Below are 24000 nucleotides of genomic sequence, written 5' to 3' on the forward strand. Positions count from 1 at the left end.
TTATGGGTGTAGCTAGTCATTCCAGTCCATTATTGCTACCCCATCTTCAGTGTCAATAATGAATCAATCTGTATGCGTTGTGGTATGTATGGTATGTATGGTGACTAGCCGTGGTGTTGGTATGTGTGATCTGTATGGTATGTGTTGGTATGTATGATGTGCAAAGAGAAATATGTGGTTAATCCAAGTTTGGTGTGTCACTGCCTGGGGGAAGAAGCTGTCTGTCATCCTCTGCTCATTCTTTGGCTAACTCTATCGGCTCTGTAAGGGGACTGGCAACCGAGTGAGCCTTTTTTTTTCTTTATATATTTGTTTTCCTTTTTCAGAACTCCTCTCTTACATAAAGAAAATTAAGAAAAGAAAACGGAATGTGGTGAAAAATTGAAATACCACAATCTTAGCCTAGCCACACACAAATTAATTTCCTAAACACACCTAACGCGGTTCTCTCTCTCTCTCTCTCTCTCTCTCTCTCTCTCTCTCAGGACCACGACTGGGACATCTGGTTCAGGAGCACAGAGATAAGGGCAGGGCGGGAGTGCGTGGTACCAGATGTGTCCAGGACCTACCACGGGGGTGTGACTGGCGCCCACATCAAGGGAGTCATGACGCACGCCCACTTCACCGCCCACCCTGTTACTGATGGCTATGTCAGGCTTACCAATGTGGAGAGGTGGGTGGTGGGTGGTGGTGGTGGTGGTGGTGGTGGTGGTTATGGAGACGGGAAGGAGGAAGAGGAGGAAAAAGAGGAGGAAGAGGACAAAAATAGTTGTAGTAGTAGTAGTAGTAGTAGTAGTAGTAGTAGTAGTAGTAGTAGTTGTAGTAGTAGTAGTTGTAGTAGTTGTTGTTGTAGTAGTAGTAGTAGTAGTTGTGGTAGTAGTAGTAGTAGTAGTAGTAGTAGTAGTAGTAGTAGTAGTAGTAGTAGTAGTAGTAGTAGTAGTAATAGTAATAACAGTATAATTATCTCTCTCTCTCTCTCTCTCTCTCTCTCTCTCTCTCTCTCTCTCTCTCTCATCCACCTCCACTTCCACCTCCTCCTCTTGCATCTCCCTTTCTTCCACCTCTCCTACCACAACCTCCACCTACCACCTCCACCTCCACCTACCACCTACCACCTCCACAGAATGACCCAGGCGGCGTACGAGGAGGACCTGTACAAGACTCTAGAGGGAGACAATGTTTACTTTTTAAATTCCCCGCGCCATCCTTGCTCCAGAGAATACGTGCCCAAAAATTTTACCGTAAGTTGAGAAGATAAAATTGGGGAATGGTTGAAATATATTGAGAAGTGATAAGTTATGGAAAAAAGGGTGAAATAGGTGAGAAATGAGGAGGATTGGGTATGGGTGAGTGTTAGATAAGGAAAGGAAATGTAGGGAAGGTAATATAATGAAGTGGGGAAGAGAGAAATGCGTGAAATATATAAAAAAAAGAATGATGATAATGGAAAGTTATAGAAAATAAGAAAAGAAAAGAAAAGGGATAATAATAATAATAATAATAATAATAATAATAATAATAATAATAATAATGTATTTTCTTATTACAGGCTGGCCCAATTGTCATTTTCTTCTCCATGACAAGCAAAGACCACCACTTAGGATGGAAGAAAATGGGAGCTGTAAGTATCATCACCACCACCACCACCACCATCACCACCACCACTACAACTGATAAAAAAAAAAAATAAATAAATAAAACTCATACGCTCGTAACTCCTAGAAAAATAAATAAAAAAAAAACTACTACTACTACTACTACTACTACTACTACTACTACTACAGTGTCTGGGTGTGTGGAACCTAGACCCGAGATCGCACCACCGGGGGCTGTTCAGACTGACTTACTACGAGACTGAACTATTCCTCATCGGCTTCCCCTACAGCGACTACAGGTGAGAGAGAGAGAGAGAGAGAGAGAGAGAGAGAGAGAGAGAGAGAGAGAGAGAGAGAGAGAGGTACGTCTTTCTATCTTCATTTCTATCTTCATTTCTTCTTCCTTTCCTTTTCTTCTTGCTTCCTTCGTCTTCCTCCTCTTTTATCTCATTTTCTCGCTCTCTGATGTTACCGAAGAGAGAGAGAGAGAGAGAGAGAGAGAGAGAGAGAGCTTCCTTCGTCTTTCTCCTCTTTTATCTCATTGTCTCGCTCTCTGATGTTACCGAAGAGAGAGAGAGAGAGAGAGAGAGAGAGAGAGAGAGAGAGAGAGAGAGAGAGAGAGTACTTTTCTTTCATCTTCCTGCTCTTTCTCCTCTTTTTATCTATTTTTCACTCTCTTCCTTTCTATAATTCTGATGTTACCGTAGAGAGAGAGAGAGAGAGAGAGAGAGAGAGAGTTTATCACTATCATCATTATCAGACTCTTCAAAACCTCATTATCATTATTATTGCTGTTGTTGTTGTTTTCATTCTTCTAAAAGATAAATGGAAGCACCACAACACCATTACAACACACCACAACACCACAACACCATTACAACACACCACAACACCACAACACCATGAAAACACACGAAAACACAGATAAATAAAAAAAAAAACACCACAAAACACACCACAACACCATTACAACACACCAGAACATGCAAAGACACATAAAAAACACCACAACACACACCACAACACCATTAAAACACACGAAAACACACAGATAATAAAAAAAAACACCACAACACCATTAAAACACATCAAAACACCACAAAACACACCACAACACCACAAAACACACCACAACACCATTAAAACACACCAAAACACCACTAAACACACCACACACCATTAAAACACACCAAAACACCACAAAACACACCACACCACCATTGAAACACACCACAACCACAACACCATTAAACACACCAGAACACACAAAGACACATAAAAAACACCACAACACACACCACAACACCATTAAAACACACCAGAACACACAGACACATCAAAAACACCACAACACACACCACAACACCACAACACCTCTTAAACATAACACCTCAAACACATCCAAACACACCTCAAACACCTCAAAACACCCTAAACACATTCCAAACGCACTCAAACACACTCAAACATACTCTAACACCTCAAAGGCACCCAAAACACACCCATAACACATACAAAACACCCAAAAACATCCTAAACACACCCAGATACACCCATAACACCTCAAACACACCCAAAACACATCTAAACACACACCACAACACACACACACACACACCCACAAACACATCCAAAAAACACACCATACACACTCAAACACACCCAAACACACCAAACACACACACGTCAACACACACACACCCAACACACCACCAAACACACCAAAACACACACCAAACACACCCAACACACATTCAAACACATTAAACACCAAACACACAACCCACACACATCCAAACACACCCAGGCCCAACACTCAACACCACAACACATACACTCCACAAACACCCTTAAAACACACCTAACAACACACAAAACACAAAACACCACCAGACATCAAACACATGCAAACACACACAATCAAAACACCCCAAAAACACCCAAAACCAACACAACACACACCACACAAACACCACTGAAACACCACAAACACACCACACACACCACACACACCCAAAACACCCAAACACCCCAAAACACCACACCACCACACCCAAACACCATCAAACACACCAAACACCTGAACACCAACACACACAACACACCCAAACACACCAAACACCCAAACACCAAAACACCACCAACACACACCCAAACACCCACACCACACACCAAAACACCCAAAACACCACCAAACACACACCAAAACACCACCAACACACCCCACACCACCAAACACACCCAAAACACCATCAAACACACCCAACACCCAAAACACCACCACACAAACACACCAAACACCCAAAACACACCCAAAACACCACACACCACACAAACACACCAACACCCAAACATCCCAAAACACCACCAAAACACCTCAAACACCACCAAAACACCACCAACACACCCCAAACACTATCAAAACACCCCAAAACACCACCAACACACCCTAAACACTATCAAAACACCTCAAAACACCCCAAAACACCCCAAACACACCGAACACACACCAAATACACCAACACACCCCAAACACTACAACAACAAAAGAAATATTGAAAAAAAAAAAAAAAAAACAATCCAACACTTTATCAACATCTAATCTTTAAGTACTCACCACCACCACCACCACCACCACTACCACCACCACCACCACCACCTGCCTAACACACACGTTCCACCTTCGTTCCACAGTTACCTCCACGGCGCACGCACACACACACACACTCACACAGACACACGTGGTGGTTTGGTCTGGTTGTTAAATTTGTTTGGTGAGTAGTTTGGTGACCAGCTTTTGTGTTTATCAATGTTTTTGGGTTGTTTTATTGATTTGTTGAGTGTTTGGTCATCAATTTTGTGTTTCTTCATGCTTTTATGCTCTGTTTGATTTATTTTTGAGTGTTTGATGACCAGTTTTGTCTGTAATTATCTTTTGTGTTGTTTTATTGATTTGTTGAGTGTTTGGTCATTTTGTGTTTCTTCATGCTTTTATGCTCTGTTTGATTTATTTTTGAGTGTTTTGACCAGTCATCAAGTGTTTGGTGTTTCTTCATGCTTTTATGCTCTGTTTGATTTATTTTTGAGTGTTTGATGACCAGTTTAGTGTTTATTGATCTTTTGTGCCGTTTCTTTAATTTTCTCAGTGTTTGGTCTTCAATTTTGTATATAATTGATCTTTTTGTGTTGTTTTATTGATTTGTTGAGTGTTTGGTCATCAATTTTGTGTTTATTCATGTCTTTGTGGTGTTTGATTTTTTTTTTAGTGTTTGGTGACCAGTTTTGTCTGTAATTAATCTTTTTGTGTTGTTTTATTGATTTGTTGAGTGTTTGGTCATCAATTTTGTGTTTATTCATGCTTTTATGCTCTGTTTAATTTATTTTTGAGTGTTTGGTGACCAGTTTTGTGTTTATTATTGCTTTTGTGTCTTATCATATTGATTTCTTAGTGTTTGGTCTTCAATTTGGTGTTTTTTCATCTTTTTGTGCCTTGCTTTATTAGTTTCTTGTGTTTGGTTACCAGTTTTGTCTGTAATTAATCTTTTCTGTGTTGTTTTATTAATTTCATGAGTGTTTGGTCTTTCTTTAGTGTTTGGTGACCAGTTTTGTGTTTATTAATGTTTTTGTGTCATTTCTTTAATTTTTTACAGTGTTTGGTCACCAGTTTTGTCTATAATTACTTTTTCATTCATATTTTAGTGTTTGGTAACCAGTTTCGTGTCGTGTCTTTCATTTCTTTAGTGTTTGGTGACCAGTTTTGTGTTTATTCATCTTTTTCTGTCTTGTTTAATTTATTTTTCAGTGTTTGGTGACCAGATTTGTGTTTATTAAGCTTTGTCTGTCATTTCATCCATTTTTTTCAATATTCGGTAACCAGTTTCGTGTATAATTATTCCTTTTTCATGTCTTATTTCTTTCATCCACCACCATCCACTACCCACCACCACCTGCCTAACACACACCCTCCACTTTCCCACAGTTACCTCCGCGGCGCACACACACACGTTGTAGTGGAGCCGAATGAAGTGGAAGAATTTATATTAGGGCAGAAAACACTGGAAAACCGGGCCTTATACAGAGTGCCACGTCTGGAGAAGCTGGCACCGTATTTGGCAGTGGACAAGAGGCGCGTGGAGCGTAAGTGGAGGAGGTAAGGCATGTGGAATATGTGTGGAGTGACATGTGGAGTTAGCAAGATTTTTTCCCACTTTTTTTACTGTTTTGTTGTGTTTGTTTTGCATGTGGAGGTGTGTGGATGAGATAACATGTGTGGAGGTGTGTGGAGTGTGTGGAGTGAGTGTGGAGTGACATGTGGAGTTTAAAAAGCATAAAGATGTATTTTTTTGTACTTTTCATTGTTTTTGCTGTTTTGTTTAGTTTATTTTGCATGTGGAGGTGTGTGGATGAAAAAAAATGTATGTGGAAGTGTGTGGAGTCATGTGTGGAGTGACATATGTGGAGTTTAAAAGGCATAAAGATGTATTTTTCATTATTTTCACTGTTTTTATTTAGTTTACTTGCATGTGGAGGTGTGTGTGGATTAAATAATGCGTGTGGAAGCATGTGGAGGTGTGGAAAAACATGTGGAATAAGTTTGGCAGCTCTATAGACGTTATTTCATCATTTCACTGTTTTATTAGTTTATTTGTATGTGGAAGGCTAGTGGAGGTATGTGTGGATGGGATGAGGTGTGTGGAAGCGCATGTGGAGGTGTGGAGGTGTGGAATAAGTTTGGCAGCTCTAGAGACGTGTTTTCATTATTATCACTGTTTATTTGTATGTGGAAGGTTAGTGGAGGTATGTGTGGATGGGATGAGGTGTGTGGAAGCGCATGTGGAGGTGTGGAGGTGTGGAAAAACATGTGGAGTAAGTTTGGAAGCTATAGAGACGTCGTTCAGACTTGTTCAGCTGGTGTGGTGTGTTGCATTAAATTTTAGGCTAGTATCCTCAAACTCTTCTCTGCTTCACCTCCACTATTTCAAAAAGTTTTATTTAGATTGACACGAGTTCTTTAAGGTGTTTTTACTGTTCTAGAGGCAGAGTGACAAGATTTCTATATTATTAACTGAAGAAACACTCTTGAAAACCCCGCTAGTTATCTCTGTGGCCTTGGAAAACAGTCTTGGTGTGAGAATAAAGGATTTTTAAGCAAGTTTTTAATGTTTTAGAGGCAGAGTGACAAGATTTCTACAATATTAACTGAAGAAACACTCTTGAAAACTTCGCTAGTCATCTCTGTGGCCTTGAAAAACAATACTGTATCTCTAGTTAATAATGTAGATATCTTGTCACTCTGCCTCTAGAACCATAAAAATATTCTCTCACCATAACTATTTTCCAAGGCCACAGAGATGACTAGCGGGGTTATCAAGAGCGTTTCTCCTGTTAATAGTGCAGAAATCTAGAACCGTGAAAACACCCTTAAAAGCACTTTGCTCCCTCACCTCGACTATTTTCCAAGGCCACAGATAGGATTAGCGGAGTTATCAAGAGTGTTTCTCCAGTTAATAATACAGAAATCTTGTCACTCTGCCTCTAGAACCATAAAAATATCCTTAAAAACGCGTTATTCTCTCACCATGACTGTTTTCCAATGCCACAGAGATAAGTCACGGAGTTATCTAGAATGTTTCTCCAGTTAGCAATGTAGAAATCTTGTCACTCTGCCTCGAGAACCATGAAATCACCGCTAAAAATACTTTCTCTCACCATGACTGTTTCCCAAGGCCACAGAGATGATTAGCGGGGTTTTCAAGAGTGTTTCACCAGTTAATAGTGCAGAAATCTTGTCACTCTGCCTCTAGAACTGTCAAAACACCTTAAAAAACTCGTGTCAAAAAGGTGATTGAGAATACGAGACAAGAAGTGGAGGTGTGTGGAGAGGTGGATAAGGGGCAGGTGTGGAGCGCAGGTGTGTGGATGAGGTGTGGTCACGTATTATGCACTTTTTTTATTTATTTATTTGTTTCTTGAGGTTTCGAGAGGAAATATTTAATTGAAGTTAATTTTAAAAGGTATTTATTTATTTATTTATTTATTTGTGTTGTTTTCCTTGTTGTTGTTGTTGTTTTCGTAATGGTAAATAAAGTGTGTTTGTTTGTTTGTTCGTTTGTGTTTGCATGTAACCTCTTAGTATTTGTTTTGTTTGTTTTCTGTCCTTGTTTGTTTCTTTGTTTATTTGTTTAGGTTACAATATAATTTTTACTTCTTCTTCTTCTTATTATTATTATTATTATTATTATCATTATTATTTTTATTATTATTATCATTATTATTATTATTATTATCTTCATTATTACGAAAACTTTATCTAATCTTTCCTTGGTCCTTCACTCTCATCTCTCTCTCTCTCTCTCTCTCTCTCTCTCTCTCTCTCTCTCTCTCTCTCTTATTACATTTCTTTATTTTCTCTGTACTGAAAACGAGAGAGAGAGAGAGAGAGAGAGAGAGAGAGAGAGAGAGAGAGAGAGAGAGAGAGAGAGAGAGAGAGAGAGAGAGAGAGAGAGAGAGAGAGAGAGAGAGAGAGAGAGAGAGAGAGAGAGAGAGAGAGAGAGAGAGAGAGAGAGAGAGAGAGAGAGAGAGAGAGAGAGAGAGAGAGAGAGAGAGAGAGAGAGATAAGGAGAAAGATACGAGAGACAGATGGAGATAAAAAGGAGATAGAGAGAGAGAAAGAGACAAAATAGATGATGTGAAGGATATTGAACGATTTGCTCTCTCTCTCTCTCTCTCTCTCTCATCCACGTATCTCTTCCACAGCCACGATGAACACAAAAGCAACAACCATCACCATCCACATCATTATCCACCTCTTTCTCTCCATCTACGCCACCTGCACCACCCTTCCACCCAACACTAACCTCACCCACCTCTCCTCCACAAACCCACACCCACCACACCCCGGAAGTCGCCACAGGAAACGAGAAACGAGCCAAAAACTACAAGGAGCGTCAGAATTTCAAGAGCAGGATCAAGTTGGGGGGATTGAAGTTTTGGCGGGAAAACCTCTTTATGAAATTCTCGATAAGGAAGGGCTGAATCGGGTTGTGGGTTGGAGAGATCACTACTACCACTCACGCCCACGCCTACGTATTGCCACCACGCCCCCGGAACGTGTGAAAATACAGAAAAATGAGGGAGAACGTGTATCGGTTGCCAGTGAATCTTCCTCATCTTTTTCTCCACGGTCCCCTTCATGTTCCTCGATATCGTGTGAGTATGAGTGAGCTGTTTTTTTTTTTTTCCTTTCTTTTCTATATGTTAGTAGTCCTGGAGGTAAGATAAGAGGAGAGGCTTTGATGTCACATTTTCGGAAGTCAATCCAAACAAAACAAAATGCCTTGGTGATGATACGCGCGGCATCCACATCTCAACATTTTGGCACTGCGGCGGTTTGCTGGGCCTATATGGCTGCACCAGGAGTGACAGTGGACACATAACACTTCATCGGCAAGGTGTACAGATTTTCATGGCCAATCATCACGTGACATGCTGGGAAACGGGTTAAATCACGAGCGCGCCGGAAAAACGCAGATTACATGAGTTATTTTGAGAATTTCATCAGCAGTTCATCTTGTGTGAGATCCACATGCAATCATTAAATCAAAGTGTTGCAGAGTTCTATGTACATCATCGGAAGAGCAGCAAAACACTCACTGTTAACTAGTAAGTGATGAATGATGCGATAAACCTCGGCGTGTGTGTATGTCAGACATCTCTGCTAATATATTCCATTTTTGAGTGACAGTTATGATTTACACAAACAAACAGTGATAAAGTAAATAGAATATGTAGTTGCTATTTGCCTCATAGTCAATATCAACACAGTAATTTCCCGAAACACTGAATATTTCTGGCAAAACAGTTGTAGTGAAGGCGTGTGGAGCACTACGATAGGGAGATAGGCTAACCATTAATCTTAAATCTTCACTAACCTTATCAAGCTATCTATTTATTTTACTCGGAACATTTTTAGGTTTATTTCAGATTTATTTTTTGAGTGTCTCCAGTGAAGTCATTTGATGGCTGCCATGACCACCCTTAATTAATCCTTTTTTTTTTTTTTTCTCTCCCATTATCTCTCCTCCAAGGTGGTGGTGGTGGTGGTGGTGGTGAAAAATAACACACACTCACAAAAAGTAAATAAACAAATAATATATAAAAAAAAAAGTAATAAAGAAAATGAAATGGAATATGAAAAATGAAAACGACTAAATAAGATAAAATAAAAATAAATAAATAAATGAATGAACAAATAAAATAATAATTAATAACAATAATAACATCTTTCTTTGCATCAAGACTCGAAAAGAACAAATAAACAAATGAAAACAGACGAGACTGAAAAAATAATAACAAACAGATAAAAAATTAATGACTAACCCAATAAACCATTAACCAAACCCCATTAAACAGACAAACCCTTAACCAAACCCCATTAAACACGCAAACCCTTAACCAAACCCCATTAAACACGCAAACCCTTAACCAAACCCCATTAAACACGCAAACCCTTAACCAAATCTAATTACACACGCAAACCCTTAACCAAAACCCATTAAACACGCAAACCCTTAACCAAACCCCATTAAACACGCAAACCCTTAACCAAACCCCATTAAACACGCAAACCCTTAACCAAAACCCATTAAACACGCAAACCCTTAACCAAACCCATTAAACACGCAAACCCTTAACCAAACCCCATTAAACACGCAAACCCTTAACCAAACCCCATTAAACAGACAAACCCTTAACCAAACACCATTAAACAGACAAACCCTTAACCAAACCCCATTAAACACGCAAACTCTTAACCAAACCCCATTAAACACGCAAACCCTTAACCAAACCCCATTAAACACAAACCCTTAACCAAACCCCATTAAACACGCAAACCCTTAACCAAACCCCATTAAACACGCAAACCCTTAACCAAACCCCATTAAACACGCAAACCCTCAACCAAACCGCATTAAACACACAAACCCTTAACCAAACCCCATTAAACAGGCAAACCCTTAACCAAATCCCATTAAACACGCAAACCCTTAACCAAATCCCATTAAACACAAACCCTTAACTAAACCCCATTAAACAGGCAAAACCTTAACCAAACCCCATTAAACACGCAAACCCTTAACCAAACCCCATTAAACACGCAAACCCTTAACCAAACCCCATTAAACACGCAAACCCTTAACCAAACTCCATTAAACACGCAAACCCTTAACCAAACCCCATTAAACAGGCAAAAACCTTAACCAAACACCATTAAACAGCCAAAAACCTTAACCAAACCCCATTAAACACACAAACCCTTAACCAAACCCCATTAAACACAAACCCTTAACCAAACCCCATTAAACACGCAAACCCTTAACTAAACCCCATTAAACAGACAAAACCTTAACCAAACCCCATTAAACAGACAAACCCTTAACCAAACCCCATTAAACACGCAAACCCTTAACCAAATCCCATTAAACACGCAAACCCTTAACCAAACCCCATTAAACACAAACCCTTAACCAAACCCCATTAAACAGGCCAATGGTTTACATCGTGGGAGTTCATGGCAGTGGCGCTTCTGGTGGTAACATGGCTGGTAACACTGACTTCCCTCGGGTGTCTGGCGCACAACAAGTCTGGCAAGATCTTTATGGACTACCTCTCCTCCCTCTGCGCTACTGAGGAGGACGACGACGATAACCAGGTCCTCGCTAAGGGCATTGGATACTTCGACGGGAGCCCTGGGATGCGAAGACTTGTGCTTGTAGAAGACGAAGAAGAAGAAGAAGACGAAGAAGAAGACGAAGGAGATGAAAATAGCGATAAATCCTCAGAGAAATCGGCTTCAACAGACAAGGACCGCGCATGGAGACCTCCCAGGAAAGGCACTTATATCCTGCAGGAGGCGACGAAGGATTACGTGGTAGAACTAGGGACTTACAGGCTACAGGAAGATATAAATGAGGAAACAGAGGAGGATAAAATAGCATACGTACTAGAAGGCGGGACCTACATCCTTGAGACAGAGAGACAGCAGAGAAATGGGGGAATAGGAACGGGAAGAGGGATAGGAGAAGATATGGGGCTAAAATATGGTTTTGTGGGGGGTAACATAGCGAGAATACACAATATAGAAGGCTTGTATGGGCTGATAAGACAAGGAGAACCAAGTATCGTGATAGGTAATGATAGGAGAGGCAGAATACACGATATAGAAGGTTTGTATGGGCTGATAAGACAAGGGGAACCAAGTATCGTGATAGGTAATGATAGGAGAGGCAGAATACATGATATAGAAGGTTTGTATGGGCTGATAAGACAAGGAGAGACAGGTGTTGTGATAGATAATGATAGGAGAGGCAGAATACACGATATAGAAGGTTTGTATGGGATGATAAGGCAAGGAGAGACAGGTGGGGTGATAAATAATAATAGGATTGGCAGAGGATGTTACGAGTTTAGAGATTACAATGAAGGAAGTGAGTGGAGAGATATAGAGAGGATGACAAGTGTGGAGATAAGAGATGACGTCATAGGCATGGAGAGAAGAAGAGCAGAGACGGGGATAAGCCAAAGAGGAAGTGATGAAATAGGAATAGAGAGAGAACGAGAAGAAATAGGAAGAATACGCAAGCTTTCTTTAGACGACATCATGCAAAGACGAAACGAAATCAGACAACAAATAGAAAACGGAGGAGAAACACAAGAAATAAGGCGAATAAACACACAGAGAAGAGAAAGAAGAGAAGACAGCATCATATTAACAGCAAGCAGTTTAGCAGACAATAACAGGAGGATTATAAAAGAAATCGTGACCAAAACAACAAGTGAAGGGGGGACGATGCTAAACCCAAGAAGGTCACTAGGCGGAGCACGACCAAGGGCAAATACTAGCAGTTATACAAGGAGAGCAGCGTCCTTCCCGATGGATAACTACTGCCCAGTCCAACTCTTGCCCCGGAAACTCTCGCTCATACTGGAGGAGGAGGTGAAGTGAAGGTGGAAGGAGAGAAAAGTGATACAGATGAAGTGAAGTGAGAGATAGAAATAATTTAGGCTCGTATTCTCAAATTTTCCTGTGTTTCACCTCCACTTCAAAAGGCTTTATTTAAACTGATACGAATTTTTAAGGTGTTTTTAGGTTCTAGAGGTAGAGTGGCAAGATTTCCACATTATTAATTGGAGAAACACTCTTGAAAACCCCGCTAGTCATGTCTGTGGTATTGAAATATAGTTGTGGTGAGAGCAAAATGTTTTTAAGTGTGTTTTTACGGTTCTAGAGGCAGAGTGACAAGATTTCCACATTATTAACTGGAGAAACACTCTTGAAAATCCTCGCTAGTCATCTGTGGCCTTGAAAAAAACAGTCATGGTGAGAGAATTGTGTTTTTGAGGTGTTTTTTATGGTTCTAGAGGCAGAGTGACAAGATTTCTACATTACTAACTGGAGAAACACTCTTGAAAACCCTGCTAGTCATTTATGTGGCCTTGGAAAAACAGTCATGGTGAGAGAATATGGCGTTTTTAAGGTGTTTTTTACGGTTCTAGAGGCAGAGTGACAAGATTTCGACATTACTAACTGGAGAAACACTCTTGAAAACCCTGCTAGTCATTTATGTGGCCTTGGAAAAAGTCATGGTGAGAGAATTGTGTTTTTAAGGTGTTTTTTATGGTTCTAGAGACAGAGTGACAAGATTTCTACATTACTAACTGGAGAAACACTCTTGTCATTTATGTGGCCTTGGAAAAACAGTCATAGTGAAAGAATTGTGTTTTTAAGGTGTTTTTTGTGGTTCTAAAGACAGAGTGACAAGATTTCTACATTACTAACTGGAGAAACACTCTAGTCATTTATGTGGCCTTGGAAAAACAGTCATAGTGAGAGAATTGTGTTTTTAAGGTGTTTTTTGTGGTTCTTGAGGCAGATTGATAAGATTTCTACATTTAGTCATCTCTGTAGCCTTGAAAAACAGTCGTGGACAATAATAATGGTGAGGAAGACAAAAAGAAAAAGAAATAAAGAAAATGAAGGAAGAGGCAAAGTAAGAACATGATAAATAGAGAAGAAAGAAAGAATTAAAGTGTCAGGAAATGGAAAATATAGAAAGAGAGGAGAGAGGAAAGAAAGAAATGATGGAAAAAGGCGAAGTGAAACTGATAAATAGAGAAAAAAGAAAGAAAAAAATAGATTAATGAGAAATGAGAGTTAACGTGTCAGAAAATGGGAAATATTTAGAGAGAAAACAAAAGAAATTAAGGAAGAGCTGGAGGAAGAATGATAAATAGAGAAGAAAAGAAAAAAGAAAAAGAAAAAAGTTAATGTGACCGATGATGAAAGAGAAACAAAAAAGAGAGAAAAGGAAAGAAAGAAATGAAGGAAGAGACAAAATAAGAATGATAGAGAGAAGAAAAAGGAAAGGAAGAAAGAATGAATGAGAAAATGAAAAAAAATAGACGAAGAATGAAAGAAAAAATAGAGAAATAGAAAGAAAGAAATAAAGGAATAAGCAAAGAATGATAAATAGTGAAAGAAAAGAAAGAAAGAAAAAAAACACGATAAGAGAAAGAGAAAAAAAAATGGAGAAAAGGAAAGAATGAAATGAAGGAAGAGGCAAAGAATGATAAACAGTGAAAGAAAAGAAAAGAAAGAAAGAAAGAAAGAAAGAAGAAAAGAATTAACATGATAGAAAAAAAATAGATAAAGAAATAAAAGAAAAAATGAGAAAAGGAAAGGAAGAAAAGAAGGAAGAGGCAAAGAATGATAAACAGTGGAAGAAAAAAAAAAAGAAAGAAAGAAAAAATTTACATGATAGAAAAATGGAAAAATAAATAGAAAAGAACAAAAATGAAGGAAAGAAAGAAATGAAAGAGAAAAACAACAACAGAAAAATAAAACAATGAAAAGAATGAAAAGAAAATGAGAAATAAAGAAAACGAAATAAAGAAACGAGAGAGAAAAAATAACGCTAGAATTAATAAAAGTTATGTTATTTATATTTCTATCTATTGAAGAATAAAAAATAAATAAATAAATAAAAATGTTGATATTAGAATTAGTATTATTGTTGAGAGAGAGAGAGAGAGAGAGAGAGAGAGAGAGAGAGAGAGAGAGAGAGAGTCGGTTTCATTCATATATTTATTAAAACAAATTGCACATGCGTATTTAAAAATCAAGAACATCATATCGACAAAAACAAAAATAATAACAATAATAATAATAATAATAATAATAATAATAATAGCTAAACTTCAAATATTTCCCTGCCAGTTATTCAAAGTGTGTTCCTCAATCTTCAAAATCCAAATAGTGACAAATATAACTCTCTATTTATTCATTTTGATTCATCTGTTCATCTTAACCCCTTCAGCACCATGATGCATTTCCATATTCATTGTGGTGACTATTTGCTGATTTTCTACAGCTTCAGAAACTCATGTGGTGATTGAAATAGTGAAGACTGTGGCCATTAATCTTCTGACCTCCATAGACCCTTGCTAATGTCAATAAAATGGTCTAATGGTACACAAATCTCAAGGTAAAAATGTGTCCCAGTACTGAAGGGGTTAAAATAGTGAAGACTGTGGCCATTAATCTTCTGACCTCCATAGACCCTTGCTAATGTCAATAAAATGGTCTAATGGTACACAAATCTCAAGGTAAAAATGTGTCCCAGTACTGAAGGGGTTAAAATAGTGAAGACTGTGGCCATTAATCTTCTGCCCTCCATAGACCCTTCCTAATGTCAATAAAATGGTCTAATGGTACACAAATCTCAAGGTAAAAATGTGTCCCAGTACTGAAGGGGTTAAAACAAAGAAAATCATTAATTTCTTATTCTATTCTGTAAATCAACATGTTAATTTAATGATTGCTAATATTTTCAAACAGGGAATGTGAAATAACTAAAGAAAAACAAAAACAACCTCTCTCTCTCTCTCTCATTCATTCATTTTCTCTTTCTTATTCTCTTTCTCTCATTATTCACTCATTCTCTCTTTCTTTTTCCTCTATTCTACCTTATTTCCTTCTGTTATCATCTCTCTCTCTCTCTCTCTCTCTCTCTCTCTCTCTCTCTCACCCAAACACACACACCGACACACCTCACAGGAACTTCACGCCTTGGTTATCTCCGAAGTCCATGATCTCCGCCTTCCCAGATGCCTCCAGTGTACGCAAGGCCTTCAGTAAGATGTCCCCGTCTAGACCATGGAATTCTGAAGACATGAGACAGAAAGACGTGTTCAGAGTTGTTGTTTGAGATATCCTGTTGTTTGAGATATGTAGTTGTTTGAGATATGTTGTTGTATCTCTTCAGTATCTTGCAGTAAAAAAATGTGTCCCAGTACTGAAGGGGTTAAAATAGTGAAGACTGTGGCCATTAACCTTCTGCCCTCCATAGACCCTTCCTAATGTCAATAAAATGGTCTAATGGTACACAAATCTCAAGGTAAAAATGTGTCCCAGTACTGAAGGGGTTAAAATAGTGAAGACTGTGGCCATTAATCTTCTGACCTCCATAAATCCTTCCTAATGTCAATAAAATGGTCTAATGGCACACAAATCTCAAGATAAAAATGTGTCCCAGTACTGAAGGAGTTAAAATAGTGAAGACTGTGGCCATTAATCTTCTGACCTCCATAGACCCTTCCTAATGTCAATAAAATGGTCTAATGGCACACAAATCTCAAGGTAAAAATGTGTCCCAGTACTGAAGGGGTTAAAATAGTGAAGACTGTGGCCATTAATCTTCTGACCTCCATAAATCCTTCCTAATGTCAATAAAATGGTCTAATGGTGCACAAATCTCAAGGTAAAAATGTGTCCCAGTACTGAAGGGGTTAAAATAGTGAAGACTGTGGCCATTAATCTTCTGACCTCCATAAATCCTTCCTAATGTCAATAAAATGGTCTAATGGCACACAAATCTCAAGGTAAAAATGTGTCCCAGTACTGAAGGGGTTAAGTTTGTTGTATAGTTGAATTATGAAGACACGGAGGAAAAGAAATGTGAGGGGAAAAGCAAAGGGAGGCAGAGAGGAGTGTGTTAAGAGATAAAGTTGAGATAAGACGTAAATATAAATGTTTGTGTTGTGGTTAGTGGTGTTGATAAAGGTTGTACAAATGATGGGTGCTAATGTATATAGATGGGTGTTGTGTTGTTGTTGTTGTTGTTATTAGTGATAGTGGTGGTGGTGGTGGTGGTTAGTTGTGTTAGGTGGGTTTTGAAATAAGCTTGGTGTTTGAGATATATATGAGTGTTGTTGTTGTTGGTGGTGGTGGTGTTAGTGATGGTGTTTTACTTATTTTTTTAAGTTTGTTGTATTAAGTGGGTGTTTTATCTAATGAACACACACACACACACACACACACACACACACACACACACACATGTACCTTGGTCAGCCGCCTCATCCCCATGTGTGAGCTCATACAGTGTGCAGACAGTGTTGACACGGCTGGTACTCTGAGCCCACTTGTAAATCTGTGTCCCCCATTCACCCGCACTACGCCACAGCAGGTACCCTCTGTGTGTGGTGGGGGAAGGGAGAAGGGGGCGTGGTTAGCTAAGACACACACACATACACACACACACATAGTTAGATACAGTGAGTGAGTGACTGACTGACTGACTGACTGACTGACTGACTGACTGATTGACTGACTGATTGACTGACTGACTGACTGACTGGCTGGCTGACTGATTGACTGACTGATAGATAGATACCAATACACATTATCACATTTATTTATTTATTTTTCTTTTTTGTTTACGATATTCAGTTCTCTCTCTCTCTCTCTCTCTCTCTCTCTCTCTCTCTCTCTCTCTCTCTCATTCTTCTACCTCCTCTTCACTCATTCTCTCTTTCTTTTTCTTTATTCTCTCTCTCTATCTCTTCTTGTAATCATCCACCTCCCTCCCAACTCTCTCTCTCTCTCTCACCTCCGCTTGGTCTTGTCCGTCCACTCCAGGTTGCCTCTCTTGACCAGCTCGTCCAGTACCACCTGAATGCCATCTGGCGGGAGGGCTCGGTTGATGGACGCATTTCTACTTGACAGGTCACCGGGAATAACAGAAAACGGGGTGTGATATAAATTGTAAGGGGAGACTTAAAGAAAACGGAGGTATGAAAAAATCAAATAATATAAATGAATGAATGGATAAATAGATGAAAATAATAATAATCAATGGGAGAGGAAAGAAAATGGATGTGTGTGTAGAATTTAAGGGTTAGAAAATAAAGGAAACGTGTACAGAAAATGGATAAGTATTGGAGGGGGCCCTTAAAGAAAATGAACAGATATAAAAATAAATAAAGAAATAAATAATAATAATGAAAATAAAAAAAAAGATATAAAAAAAAAGATGAAAAAAAGAAAATGTGTGTGTGTAGAAAATGGTTATATATCCTCATCTTCGTCTCTTTTATCTAAGACTAACTTGAAGCGGAAAATAGAAAAACGAACAGGATTACGTGAAAGAAAGAGACGAAAAGAGAGGAAAAAGGAGAAAATAAAGGAAAAAAAATATATAATAGTAACAGGAACACTAATATTTCTCACTCCCCTTCGTCTCCTCATCTTCGTCTCTTTTACTTATGACTAACTTGAAGCGAAAAATAGAAAAACGAACAGGATTACGTGAAAGAAAGAGATGAAAGAGAGGAAAAAGGAGAGAATAAAGAAGAAAAATATATAATAGTAAAAAAATAGAAAAAAACGAACAGGATTACGTGACAGAAAGAGACGAAAGAGAGGAAAAAAAGGAGAAAATAGAGGGAAAAAAAAAATAATAACGGGAACACTAATATCTCTCACCCCCCTTCGTCTCTTTTATTTAAGACTCACTTGAGGCGAAAAACATAAAAAAGAACAGGATTACGTGAAAAAAAAGATGAAAGAAGAGGAAAAAAAGGAGAATAATGTTAAAATAATAGTATCGGGAACACTGATATCTCTTCCTCCCCTTCAGCTCCTCATCTTCGTCTCTTTTATTTAAGACTCACTTGAAGACAGCCAGATTGGAGGCCTCAGTTACATCAATCTGTGTCACGCCTCCCTGCTTGCCCCATGAGGTCACCAGGGCACACCACGCGTCCAGCTGGGTCTTCCTCACGTCAGCGTTCACCTGCAGCCTGGGAAAATGAACACACACACAATACTAAGGTTCTAAATGCCTTTCTCACAACTTCACCTAACCTAACCTAACCCAACCCAACCCGACCGAACTTAACCTATCCTTATATCTTCCTTTTGGTACTATTATTTGTGTACCATTAGACCATTTTATTGCCATTAGGAAGGGTGTATGGAAGGCAGAAGATTAGTGGCCACAGTCTTCAGTATTTAAACCCCTTCAGTACTGGGACACATTTTTACCTTGAGATTTGTGTACCATTAGACCATTTTATTGCCATTAGGAAGGGTCTATGGAAGGCAGAAGATTAATGGCCACAGTCTTCACTATTTAAACCTCTTCAGTACTGGGACACATTTTTACCTTGAGATTTGTGTACCATTAGACCATTTTATTGACATTAGGAAGGGTCTATGGAGGGCAGAAGATTAATGGCCACAGTCTTCACTATTTAAACCCCTTCAGTACTGGGACACATTTTTACCTTGAGATTTGTGTACCATTAGACCATTTTATTGACATTAGGAAGGGTCTATGGAGAGTACAAGATTAATGGCCACAGTCTTCACTATTTAATTTTAACCCCTTCAGTACTGGGACACATTTTTACCTTGAGATTTGTGTACCATTAGACCATTTTATTGACATTAGGAAGGGTCTATGGAGGGCAGAAGATTAATGGCCACAGTCTTCACTATTTTAACCCCTTCAGTACTGGGACACATTTTTACCTTGAGATTTGTGTACCATTAGACCATTTTATTGACATTAGGAAGGGTCTATGGAGGGCAGAAGATTAATGGCCACAGTCTTCACTATTTAAACCCCTTCAGTACTGGGACACATTTTTACCTTGAGATTTGTGTACCATTAGACCATTTTATTGCCATTAGGAAGGGTCTATGGAAGGCAGAAGATTAATGGCCACAGTCTTCACTATTTAAACCTCTTCAGTACTGGGACACATTTTTACCTTGAGATTTGTGTACCATTAGACCATTTTATTGACATTAGGAAGGGTCTATGGAGGGCAGAAGATTAATGGCCACAGTCTTCACTATTTAAACCCCTTCAGTACTGGGACACATTTTTACCTTGAGATTTGTGTACCATTAGACCATTTTATTGCCATTAGGAAGGGTCTATGGAGAGTACAAGATTAAATACTTAAATCACTGTTTCCTCGTTCCCTGCGCTATATTTAGACACACTCACGTAAAGAAAGGCGGGAAGCTGTACTGCCAAGGCCACTCGAACTCCGTCATAGTGAGTAGCTAAGGGGACGGTAGAAAAAAAACTGTAAATGCTGAGCGAACACGGAGTCAGTAGCCACAGCTTCTCTCTATGGGTGTTCTGTGAAGGGACCAAATAGATAAATGTTTTGTTGGTGTTATTTTTGTAGTTTATGTATTCTAAGTATTTTATTGGTTTCGTTCTATTTTTCTTTTCTTTTTTTTTGTTTTTATTATTTCAATATTGGGGAGATTATTATTTTCTAAGGTTTATTTGAGAGAAGTGCTTATGTCAATCTAACTGCACAACGTCAATAATCAAAATCTTTTATTGTATTTTATTTATCATTCTATTTTATCATAATTCTAAGACTGTTAAAATATAAATATTCTCGACATTTTGATAATTATCCGTAACAAAACAACTGCTGTATATCAATAACTAACAATTCATATGCACATTTCAACTTACTTTTTCATTTTATATATTTTTATTATACTTTATAACTTTATTGCAGAAAACAAAATAAAATTAAATAATAATAAAAGATGTTGACATTTTGCGAGCGGTCGACAGCAGGAGGCAGAAGGGTAAACAATAACATTCTAACACGTGTGAGGGGAAAAATATAAAATAAACTCAAAATAACAACAATAACCAATAACAAAGTAATCACAGTTCATTAGTGCGTGTTAGGGCGGCTCAGTGTTAGATCGTAAATATTAAAACAGTGTTATTTAGGTGTAATTAACCTTATAGGAGGAGTGAAGGGTTGAACTGTCTTAGCTACTACTACTACTACTACAATAATTTTACTATTTTTCTACTACTACTACAATCTAACTATTTCTTCTACTACTACTACTACTGACGATGATGATACTAACACTACTACAATTTTCAGGGATGTGTGAGCAATTAAGATAGAGAGGCGGCGATTAGAGAGAGCGATTAAAGAGAGAAAAAATGAGAGTGAGGAGAAAACATCTTACTTCTCTCGCTCTACTTGTTATAGGGTGATTATCTCTCTCTCTCTCTCTCTCTCTCTCTCTCTCTCTCTCTCTCTCTCTCTCGTTTAGTTATTGAGATCTGCAACTTTTTTTCATTATTTATTTGTTTATTTTATTGTTTATGTTTTGATTTATTATTATTATTATTATTATTACTATTATTATTATTATTATTATTATTATTATTATTATTATTACTATTATTATTATTATTTATTTATTTATCTGTTTGTTCCTCTTTATAAGTTCATTTATTTGTACTGCCAAATGAAATAAGCTTTGAAATATGAAAGCCAACACACACACACACACACACACACTAACCTAACCTAACCTAACCAACCCCAGAGCCACCCTATTGGTTCTGAGCCTTGGGGAGCTGGACACATCAGGGCCGAGGGACGCTGAGGAGATCCTAGGGCGTCTCACAGACCGGGAAGTTTGCTGGCTGACTGAAAAATACTCCATCGCTAGTCCCTGTGTGCGCTGTTCTGGTGAGGGCCTGTGTGTGGTGTTATGGGGTGTTTTGTGTGTTTTTAGGGGTGTTTGGTGGTGTTTAGGGGCATTTTAGGGTGTGTGGTGGTGTTTAGGGGCATTTTAAGAGTGTGTGGTGATGTTTAGGGTAATTTTAGTGGTCTAGTGGTGTTTAGGTGTGTGGTGTTGTGTTGATGTTTTAGGGTGATTTTAAGGGTGTTTTAGGGTTATTTTGGCATTGAAGGTAATTTTTAAGGGTGTTCTGGTGAAGGAGTGTGTGAAAGGGAGATAAAAATGAGAGAAAGAGGGAAAAATGAGAAGGGAGAGAAAGAGAGAAGGGATAGGTAAAGGAGAGGCTGGTGAGAGAGAGAGAGAGAGAGAGAAATGAGAAGGGAGAGAAAGAGAGGAGGGATAATGGATGGAGAGACAGAGAGAAAAACGAGAATGGAAAGAGTAAGATGAGAGAAAGGTTAGGTTAGGTTATTTGAAGAGGTTTTTGCAGCATTGTTAGATTAAGTTACCCTGAATACTGTGCCTATTGAAACCACCCTTGTGTTTCAGCTAACGACCTGGCCAAGACCCCAAACCAGTGTGACCTGACTGGATACGTACAGGAAGTGGTTTGTGAGACGTCCGGATACACTGTGAAGAGGTGTGTTTGTGTGTGTGTCTGTGTGTGTGTGTATTTACCTAGTTGTAGTTTTACAGGGCCTGGGCTTTATGCTCTTGTGGCTGTCTCCATATCTACACTTATCCAGTTTTGTGTGTGTGTGTGTGTGTGTGTGTATTTACCTAGTTGTAGTTTTACAGGGCCTGGGCTTTATGCTCTTGTGGCCGTCTCCATATCTACACTTATCCAGTTTTTGTGTGTGTGTGTGTGTGTGTGTGTATTTACTTAGTTGTATTTACCTAGTTGTATGTTACAGGGTTCGAGTGGGGCTCATAGTGATCTGTCTCCATATCTACATTTGTTTAACTTCTTAAATTTGTGGACACTTTCTGGTGTTACAATCTCTTCACTTAATCCATTCCAGCTGTCTACTGTCCTGTGTGCAAAACTGAACTGCTTGATATTCCTATGACACTGACTTTTCATGATTTTCTTGGAGTGTCCTCTTGTTTGTGTGTCTCCCTGCTCCGTCAGTGTTACCAGGTCTTGTCTGTCTATCTTCTCCATACGGTTTACTAACTTATACATCGTTATTAGGTCTCCTCTTTCCTGTCTATCCTTCAAAGTTTGTGTGTGTGTGTGTGTGTGTGTGTGTGTGTGTGTGTGTGTGTGTGCGTGCGTATGTGTGTGACTAGCCCCATTATCCTAACCAGCACCCTGAAAACCCCTAAACACACAACACTTTACAAACAGCCCCAAACACCCTTAAAGCACCCTATAGACTCTCACAAAAACCCCTAACTAGCCCTAAACAGCCCCAGATTAGCCCTACTACTACTACTACTACAACTACTAAAACATTAAAGACCCATAAAAACCCCCTAACTACCCAAAAAGCCTAATACTCACAAATCCAAAATCCTCTATCCAAAACAGCTGTCAGGTTCAAATTTGGGAAGAAGAGGTGGCGTTTTGGTGGTTTGAGGCCGCGGCAGCAGTGGTGGGGGTGGTGGGCGGCCTGTCCCTAGCCATGCAGAGACACGCCAGGGCTCGACACCACCGCCACGCACTCCACTCACCACACGCTTCACAATTTGCACCGAACGCATCACACGCCACCTTCCACTGCCTCCCTGGCCTGCTTGTGTGAGGTAAGAGAGAGAGAGAGAGAGAGAGAGTGTTACTTACTTTTTCTTCTTCTTCTACTTTTCTGCTTCTTTTTTCTTTTTTCTTCTTCACCTTTTTCCTTTTCTTCGTTTTCTACTTTTTCCTCGTTTTCTTCTTCATCTTCTTCATTTTCTTTTTCTTCTTCCTCATTGTCTTCTTCTTCTTCATTTTCTTCTTCTCCTCCTTCTCCTTCTCTTCCTCCTTCTCCTCCTCCTCCTCCTCCTCCTCCTCCTCCTCCTCCTCCTCCTCCTCCTCCTCCTCCTCCTTCTTCATCTTCTTATCAATATTATACCTATCAGAGAGAGAGAGAGAGAGAGAGAGAGAGAGAGAAAACTAACAAAACTCAATTCAAACAGATTTTCGCACCACCACCACCACCACCACCACCACCACCATGACCCTGTACCTGGCAGGGCGATGGCAGGGAGGCTTAGCAGGGGACACGATAGAGGTCCCTGCCAGCACCCTGATCTCCCTGTTCACCCTGCAGTATTGCCAGAACAGGGTGGTGCGTGTGGTGTTGCTTCCAGATCGGGTCAACACCACTTGCGTTTTTCCTGTTTCCCTTCGTTCGCTGGTGTTCCCTGTGGTGTTGCAAAGAGAGAGTGAATGTTTGAGGGTGTTGCAGTGTTGTGACCTCCCTGCCATGGTGTTGTTGGAGGAGGGAGGAGGAGGAGGAGGAGGAGGAGGAAGATAAAGAGGAAGGGTATAAAGAGGAGAGATAAGGAGGAAGAGGAGGAGGGAGAGAAAAGTGAGGTTATATTAGA

General features: G+C 39.2%; 3 protein-coding genes across 8 annotated transcripts in view; 2 read left to right on the top strand and 1 right to left on the bottom strand.

The window, feature by feature from the left end:
• LOC123498656 overlaps nucleotides 1–14025 on the top strand; it is a 20061-nt gene extending 6036 nt beyond the window's left edge. For 2 of the 4 annotated variants that reach the window (XM_045246089.1, XM_045246005.1), the window contains 8 exons: nucleotides 486–673; nucleotides 1124–1241; nucleotides 1550–1621; nucleotides 1785–1894; nucleotides 5575–5745; nucleotides 8500–8804; nucleotides 11141–12591; nucleotides 13529–14025. In XM_045246089.1, the coding sequence (XP_045102024.1) occupies nucleotides 486–673; nucleotides 1124–1241; nucleotides 1550–1621; nucleotides 1785–1894; nucleotides 5575–5745; nucleotides 8500–8804; nucleotides 11141–12591; nucleotides 13529–13657 (2544 nt within the window). In that variant the 3' untranslated portion in view covers nucleotides 13658–14025. The remainder of the gene's footprint in view (nucleotides 1–485; nucleotides 674–1123; nucleotides 1242–1549; nucleotides 1622–1784; nucleotides 1895–5574; nucleotides 5746–8499; nucleotides 8805–11140; nucleotides 12592–13528) is intronic. The other 2 variants (XM_045246170.1, XM_045246244.1) reach the window with 2 other exon arrangements.
• Nucleotides 14026–15426: 1401 nt separating this feature from the next.
• LOC123499238 (vacuolar protein-sorting-associated protein 25-like) lies at nucleotides 15427–20095 on the bottom strand. Its single transcript, XM_045247051.1, has 5 exons — nucleotides 19955–20095; nucleotides 18609–18737; nucleotides 17546–17650; nucleotides 16999–17129; nucleotides 15427–15818 (listed from the first exon to the last, which is right to left on the bottom strand). The coding sequence occupies exons 1-5, from the start codon at nucleotides 20002–20004 to the stop codon at nucleotides 15706–15708; spliced, it is 528 nt and encodes a 175-aa protein (XP_045102986.1). The 5' UTR covers nucleotides 20005–20095; the 3' UTR covers nucleotides 15427–15705.
• LOC123499310 lies at nucleotides 18592–23854 on the top strand. 3 transcript variants are annotated; one of them, XM_045247258.1, is made up of 6 exons: nucleotides 20541–20562; nucleotides 20877–20988; nucleotides 21331–21476; nucleotides 22018–22108; nucleotides 23003–23217; nucleotides 23590–23735. In XM_045247258.1, exons 2-5 carry the CDS (start codon nucleotides 20939–20941, stop codon nucleotides 23214–23216), a joined length of 501 nt encoding a protein of 166 aa, XP_045103193.1. In that variant the 5' UTR covers nucleotides 20541–20562; nucleotides 20877–20938; the 3' UTR covers nucleotide 23217; nucleotides 23590–23735. The 3 variants fall into 3 exon arrangements, with proteins under 3 accessions (XP_045103279.1, XP_045103193.1, XP_045103104.1); XM_045247344.1 differs by lacking the exons at nucleotides 20541–20562; nucleotides 20877–20988 and adding an exon at nucleotides 18592–18768; XM_045247169.1 differs by lacking the exon at nucleotides 20541–20562 and having other exon boundaries at nucleotides 20838–20988; nucleotides 23590–23854.
• The last annotated feature ends 146 nt before the right edge of the window (nucleotides 23855–24000 follow it).

This window comes from Portunus trituberculatus, chromosome 1 (genome assembly GCF_017591435.1).
Source record: "Portunus trituberculatus isolate SZX2019 chromosome 1, ASM1759143v1, whole genome shotgun sequence".
Lineage (NCBI taxonomy): Eukaryota > Metazoa > Arthropoda > Malacostraca > Decapoda > Portunidae > Portunus > Portunus trituberculatus.

Bases quoted from the DNA above. Each gene is read 5' to 3' on its own strand.
- LOC123499238 (XM_045247051.1), bottom strand. From the start codon at position 20,004: ATGACGGAGTTCGAGTGGCCTTGGCAGTACAGCTTCCCGCCTTTCTTT. The intron at 17,651-18,608 runs GTGAGTCTTAAA...CCTGTCAAGTAG, and splicing joins TCCAATCTGGCTGTCTTCAA to AAATGCGTCCATCAACCGAG. The intron at 15,819-16,998 runs GTACATGTGTGT...TCATGTCTTCAG, and splicing joins GGATGAGGCGGCTGACCAAG to AATTCCATGGTCTAGACGGG.
- LOC123499310 (XM_045247258.1), top strand. From the start codon at position 20,939: ATGAGAGTGAGGAGAAAACATCTTACTTCTCTCGCTCTACTTGTTATA. The intron at 20,989-21,330 runs GTGATTATCTCT...AACCAACCCCAG, and splicing joins CTCGCTCTACTTGTTATAGG to AGCCACCCTATTGGTTCTGA. The intron at 21,477-22,017 runs GTGAGGGCCTGT...CTTGTGTTTCAG, and splicing joins TCCCTGTGTGCGCTGTTCTG to CTAACGACCTGGCCAAGACC.